Raw genomic sequence first — 7,230 nt, 5'->3', positions numbered from 1 at the left:
TATTTTTGATAATTAGATTTGAAAAATTGAAAAAACAAAAATCAAAATACAAAACTACACAAAAAATCGGAAGTTAATTCCATGAAATAACATGAAAAATCGAAGAAAACGAAGAAAAATGGCAGGTGGTACGGACAGCATGCAAAGCATGCTGTCCGCGCGCGTATTGAAGGGGGACAGCCGAGAAACCTCGGCGCTGGGAGGCTGCCTAGGAATGTCAGTCGGGCCGGGCCGGGCCCGGCCGCCACAAACCCGGCCCGGCCCGACATCACTTTGGCCCGGCCCGGCCCGGCCCGACTCCTTCTTTTGGCCTAGCGGGTCAAGCCCGGCCCGAGATAATCGGGCCGGGTTAGGCCCGACCCGTTTTTTTTTTTTTTTAGAATACTTATTATTTTGTTTTGTTTCATTTGCTAAAGTGAATGGTATTTAATTTTAGTGGTGGTTGAGACAATTCATTATAGACACCTTTTTTTATTTATTATGTTATTTTAGAGAGAGAAAATTTGATGAGAAAATAGATAATGCATCAAAACCCACCATTGATTATTATTACTATTTGCCCTCTTTTCTTTTTATTTTCTTTCTAAAAATTATTATTATTATTAGGAGGTGGTTAGTTATAACTATTATACTATTACAATATGACATGCCTTATTAAAAGAGGTTTCTTTTTTCTTTAGTTTTGTCTTGGTTTGAGTCATGGGTAATGGGAGAAATATTATGTTGTTTGATTACGTTTTAAAATCAATATTGTAATAATTATGTAAGTTAATTTATTTTTAATGAAGAGAATTATGTTATAATGAATAAATGAGTGATTCAATTATGCATAATAGAGGAAAGTTTGAGATTGTACTTTTGTTCCTAACAATATTTAATACATCAATAGTAACTACCAACTATAAACCCAAATATAATAACTAGCAACCATAAGTACTAAACACTACGATTTGTTCTCATCCATGTCCTCACTCATATACTAAAAAGAACAATGTACTTTCTAATCATCAAGATCAACTACGTAAGGCTCCTGCAAAAAAATAAAAACAAAAAAAAGTATTAATAATAAAAATAAATAATTTATTTGATAAATTACAAAAACTTAACTAATTACCATTGTTGGATCAACATCATTATCTTCATCATTCACTGTTGCTGTTAAAAAAAATAAAATAAATATTAATTCTAATTAAGAAATGAAAAAATGTATATAAATATATATTTACAATTGTTAAATAATATCTACCTTTTTTGTCAGTCTTCAACCAATTTTGTGTACATACTAATGCTTCTAATGTAGAAGGATGAAGTCTCGATCGATGTGAACTCACGTGCCTACCAACAGTGCTGAATGTAGATTCTGAAGCAACAGTGCGAACAGGCACAACAAATACATCCTTGGCAATCATACTCAACAAAGGGTATTTGAGGCCCGTCACCTTCCAATAGTTGCATATATCAAATGACTCTTCAGTCCTAGGTATCAAGTTCTCCTCTAAATATAAATCCAGTTCAGACTTCATATTCTCTACTGGATAGGAAGTTCTAACAAATCTGTCAAAGTTAGAAAGAGCATCCAATCGGCGTGATGAAGACGATGTTGATACATTTTCTTCTTGAACCCTTCTTTCTCTCAAATGAGGAAACTTAGACCCGTACTCCTCTAGTAGCTCGCAACAAAGCTCACGAACCTTTGCAATTTCAGTTACACATTGCTCATCTCCATAAATTACAGGGAAATAATATTCGAGCAACATGAACTTGTACCTCGGGTCTAAAACAACCGCCACACACATAAGCCCGTGAATCTCTCGCTAATATTTCTGGAACTTGGACATCATTTAAGTTGCCATGTCCTTAATAAAAGGCACCTCTGATAACATCCATGATTCAATGTTTGTCTTAATTTCACATATTTTTGGAAAAAAAATATTGGCAGTAGGGTACTTTGTTCCAGAAATTAATTCGGTTACTTCATGAAACAACTCTAACTTATCACACAATTGTTGAGCATTTTGCCAATCAATTTCCGAAGGGGCACACCTCAAACGCAACCCCCGCAGCCTTGCACGTTCAAATACTGTCTTGTAGGATAAAGCTGTGCTAAGCATTAGAAAAGTTGAATTCCACCTCGTTACACAATCAAGTGATATTTTTTTGGTGTATGGTACTCCAAGTTGACGAGCAGTGTCTTCAAATTTTTCATGTCTTTTTGGTGTGCCCGACCAATAAGCAACACTGTCTCGAATTTTGTCAACACTATCACCAATGACAGATAAGCCTTCTTTGACAATTAGATTTAAAATATGTGCACAACAACGCACATGTAGCAACTTTCCCTTCAAAATAAAACTGTCAGGCTCAAATCTTCCTTTCAAAAGATCAATCATGGAATCATTGGCAGTACAGTTATCGAGAGTCACTGTACTGATCTTGTCTTCTATTTTCCAATCATTAAGACAAGATCTTAGGGCCTCAAGTAGTGCTGGAGCATCGTGAGGACACGGAACATACTTAAAACTCAATATCTGACTGTGTAAGTTCCAAGAATCATCAATAAAATGAGCTGTTACAGCCATATATCCCCTCTTCTGATGATTTGCAGTCCACATGTCACTGGTTATGGCTATTTTGCTCCTACTTTTTTCCAAATTTTGCCTGCACTTTTCTTTCTCAGTTTTATACATTTTCATAATGTCTGACCTAATTGTATTCCTTAACACCATTTGAAACATGGGACATAAAGTGCTTGAATATTCCATAAACCCGCTATGCTCAACCATAGACAAGGGATATTCGTGCTTAACGATCATTTGAGCCAATTTGATCCTTGCTAAATCAGGATCAAAATTAAAAGAAACTGAAGGGCTTGCAGTTGCACTAGGATTGGCAGCAAGTTGGGCCTTTCTTACAGGACACGTTTTCACGTGAGAATTTAAATGCCTAGGCCCACTACAACTTTCTCCCACCAGCTTACGCTAGCAATACTTGCAAACTGCTTTAATTTTTCCATCAATTTTTTCCCGTGTGAAATGATCCCATGCACGAGAAGTTCTTTTTCTCTGATTCTGAGTTTCATCTACTGTATTGCTAACAGATTGTACTTCATTTGTAGTTGATGGCACAAAATCAACATCATCCTCAAAATTATAATCGATTTGACCAGACATTATATTTTAACCTACATTAACACCATATTCTCATATCTATCAATTAATCCATGCAATTGCTTTAAAAATATGATAAACATATCTACGAAAAATCGGGCAGCATTTTCCCTATGTTATTAACCTAACCATCTGTCAATTTTAACTATAAATAATCACATAACACATAATTTATCATCCTTATATCACCACAACACATAAATTTCGCAGAACCTACTTCACTATGGATGAATAAGAAAACTCTTAGCTTATTCAGGAACAAATACTGTAATGAAAGAAACATAGGAGTTTGTCTCTAGGGTGTGAATAACACTTCCATTCCATTACAGTCCTAAAAACATATGCAATTTAAAACCACAAAAGACAAAACTACCCAACATTGCAGATCTGGACACCTGAGGACCCTCACTGGAATTACAATGCTGGGATTTCTTGACATAAAAATGTGACCTTAGTATGAATCTAGTAAGTCTAACTGTCCACCAAATGTCCTACCTAAATTTTACATGCCACATTCATGTGAATTCTAGTTGTGGAGTGTTGGGTTTTATGCCCTAAATAAAACTCATTTCAATATAATCAGATTTACTTATTAATATAGATCAGAAATAACATTTAATGTTGCATGGTTCACATGATCTATTTCATGATTATATGTACATAATGTATAGATTCATCTGAAACCCTTTTCACATACTTGATCCTGTTTATTGTGCTGTCAACACATTGGAAAGTAAACATGACTATGTGAATAAAGTTTCCTAGATTTATCAGACACAGGGTTTTACTGATATGATAATCTACAACAGAGTTTACTTGCATTTGGAGAAGTGCTATGTTCTTTCCAGAGCATTGGTTAAAGTAAAGCTCAGGTTGGATGCATGGAGTATGCATCGAAAGGGACCGATATTGAACTTTGACTTAGATTTATTAAACTTACCGTAATATCTATTCTAGTCAATATCGCCTACTTGATCCTAGATCAAATGTTCTTAATCCTGTTATGATTAGGCTCAATCTTGAAAGGCTATTCGTGTTCTTTGATTTGTTAGTTAAGCCTACTTTTAGGTCAGGGTGATACGTACATTTTGGGAACACGGTAGTGCAATTGAGTGGGAGCGCTAGCATAAACATGGAATCTATAGCTTCTATCTGACGAATAGTAAGCAAAGGATGATCTCCTTCGAGCTTGACCAAACGAACATAAATGGTGGAGTACTCATTTCACATAAGCTGAAATATCATTTATACGGGGTCAAGTGTTTTAAGGAATAAATACATTGTAGGGTGTAACGGTAATTTAATCCCTTTACAGTGTAGATCATTCATATAGAGGATCATTGATCACATTAGGATTATAACAATGGATAACTAATGATGTGTCTATATGGTGGAACATATAGAGCATTCTATATACTGAGACTGCAATTCTAAGTTCTATGCGTGGATTCAACGAAGAATTAATAAGTTAGTGAATTTTAGTGCTAAATTCTTGATCTACTTATTGGAAGCTCGGTTATATAGACCCATGGTCCCCGCACTAGTTGAGATAATATTGCTTGTAAGACTCATATAATTGGTTTTGATTAATCAATTATAATTCTCAAATTAGACTATGTCTATTTGTGAATTTTTCACTAAGTAAGGGCGAAATTGTAAAGAAAGAGTTTTAGGGGCATATTTGTTAATTATGATACTTTGTATGGTTCAATTAATAAATATGATAAATGACAATATTATTTAATAATTATTTATAGTTATTAAATAGTTAGAATTGGCATTTAAATGGTTGAATTAGAAAATTGGCGTTTTTGAGAAAATCAGATGCAGAAAAGGTAAAACTGCAAAATTGCAAATAGTGAGGCCCAAATCCACTAAGCATGGCCAGCCACTTTTGTAGGCAATTTAAACTGATATTTTCATTATTTCAATGCTAAATAATTCAAACCTAACCCTAGTGGAATGCTATAAATAGATAGTGAAGGCTTCAGGAAAATTACACTTAAATTTTCTATTATTCCTTCAGAGAAAAACCTGAGCCTTTCTCTCTCCCTATCTTTAGCTGCCACTTCTTCTTTCTCTTCCCTCTTGAGATTTCGAAATTCTTAGTGTATGAGTAGTGCCCACACACAGCAAGTGATACCTCAATCATAGTGAGGAAGATCGTGAAGAAAGATCATCAGTAAAGCAGTTTCAGCATCAAAGATTCAGAGAAAGAGATCCAGGTTCAGATATTGATAATGCTCTGCTACAGAAAGGAATCAAGGGCTACATATCTGAATGGAAGGAGTCATTATATTCCGCTGCACCCAATGTAAGGTTTCCTAATCTTTATATGTGTTTAATTTCATCGTTTTAGAAAGTTCATATTTAGGGTGTTAATAAACATACTTGTGAGTAGATCTAAGATCCTGGTAAAATATTTTCCAACAACTGGCCTCAGAGCCATGGTAATTGATTTACTTGCAAGAAATTTGGACTTTAAAACGATTGTTTGTATGTTCTTTGGATGGTATCATGTTGTATTGAGTGTTATTTGATGATTGATTGATGTTTGTAAATTTTCGTGAAAAATAATTGCGATTTTGTTTCTGGAATTATTTTTATTGGATAGTATGGAAAAAATTAAGCAAGTTAGCCTTTTACAGAACTCAATTTCGATTTTATTTGAATTAGTTATGAATTTTTGAAGATTTGAAAAAATCGGGGCTGTACTGAAATTTTCCTGCGATCGCAAATCTGTCCGTACAGTTCACAATTTTTTCGTTTTTCTTCGATTTTTCATGCTTTTTCATGGAATTAACTTCCGTTTTTTGGTATAGTTTTGTATTTATACTATTACTATTCCTAATTCAATTCTAATTATCATTTTGAATTAATTTAATATTTTTTAAATTTAATTCAAGATATTAGTGTAATTTGAATTTGAATAGAATTAGTATCTATCTTCTTGCTTAAAAATCTATCATATTTTAAAAATTGACTATATCTTATCTTATTTTAAATTTAAAAATAAGATATTTATAATCATGTAATTTTTAAATGATATAAGATATTTTGCTAATTTTTTAAATTTTGTTATTTTATTTATTTAAATTACATTTAAAATTTGAAAAAGATATTTATTTATCTTTTCTAATTTTTTTTTTAATTTTTATTTATAAAATAACATTTAAAATTTAAAAGTAGTTAGCAAATTTTTGAAATGATATTTAGGTTGGTTGAAACCTAATTTTTCAAAATTGTAGGTTTAATTTTAAATTTAATTTTTTTTTTAATTTCGAATTTTTCAAATTTTTTTTAAAAATTTTCGAAAATATTTTTTTTAATTAATTATTTTATTTCGAAATTAATTATTTAATTTAAAATTAAATAAATCCTACATCCAACTATCCAGCTAACCTTGTTGCAGAAGTATGTGTTTTAGCTTGTTTGTAAGTTTTCAAAACCTATTATTACTTGATTGCAAATAGCCATGGTTACTTTTTGCCAGATCTAATGATCTGATGGCTCCCTTGGTCAAGTTAATAATTTGTAACAGGTATATTTACAATCTTCTTTCATCTGTGTATGACCTAGCAACATGATAGGACCCATCCAAAGTGTGCTTGTGTGAGCCTATGTGTTTAATTTGATTATAGATACATATAGGTTGTTGTTGCTAAAATAAATTATCATAGTTCTTGATAGAATTTATTTAGGCCCATTTAGTTATTGGGCTTATTCAATTAATAACAGTTGTTCTTATTAAGGTTAAATTTCTCTCTTTTGGGCCTTGTGTGAGAGTTGGGAGCCATAGAAGTGGGTACGACATACTGAACCCAGCACCCCCTCACATGAACCACCCCAATTGTGAAGGCCCATTTGCCTGATTTGAACAACTGTACTAGGTTAATTACACTAGTTTAACCTAATAAAATTGATTAGCAACATAATTAATTTCATTTATTTTGAAATTAATTTAAGAAAATTATAGTTTAAAGAATTTTTTATTCTAAGCTAAACTATATGTATTTTCTTGTATTTAATTAAATATAGAATTATAACCATCTAGATTCTTTCT

General features: G+C 32.4%; 1 protein-coding gene across 2 annotated transcripts; it reads right to left on the bottom strand.

The window, feature by feature from the left end:
• Positions 1-919: 919 nt before the first annotated feature.
• Positions 920-1,796, bottom strand: LOC115717333 (zinc finger BED domain-containing protein DAYSLEEPER-like). Of its 2 annotated transcripts, none has more exons than XM_061115734.1 (3): positions 1,247-1,796; positions 1,115-1,155; positions 920-1,030 (listed from the first exon to the last, which is right to left on the bottom strand). In XM_061115734.1, exons 1-3 carry the CDS (start codon positions 1,794-1,796, stop codon positions 1,001-1,003), a joined length of 621 nt encoding a protein of 206 aa, XP_060971717.1. In that variant the 3' UTR covers positions 920-1,000. The 2 variants fall into 2 exon arrangements, with proteins under 2 accessions (XP_060971717.1, XP_060971718.1); XM_061115735.1 differs by having other exon boundaries at positions 1,115-1,149.
• Positions 1,797-7,230: the final 5,434 nt, after the last annotated feature.

The sequence above is a fragment of the Cannabis sativa genome, chromosome 5 (genome assembly GCF_029168945.1).
Source record: "Cannabis sativa cultivar Pink pepper isolate KNU-18-1 chromosome 5, ASM2916894v1, whole genome shotgun sequence".
NCBI lineage: Eukaryota > Viridiplantae > Streptophyta > Magnoliopsida > Rosales > Cannabaceae > Cannabis > Cannabis sativa.
The sequence above is the reverse complement of the archived record's forward strand: the minus strand, read 5'-3'. Positions and strand labels throughout refer to the sequence as shown.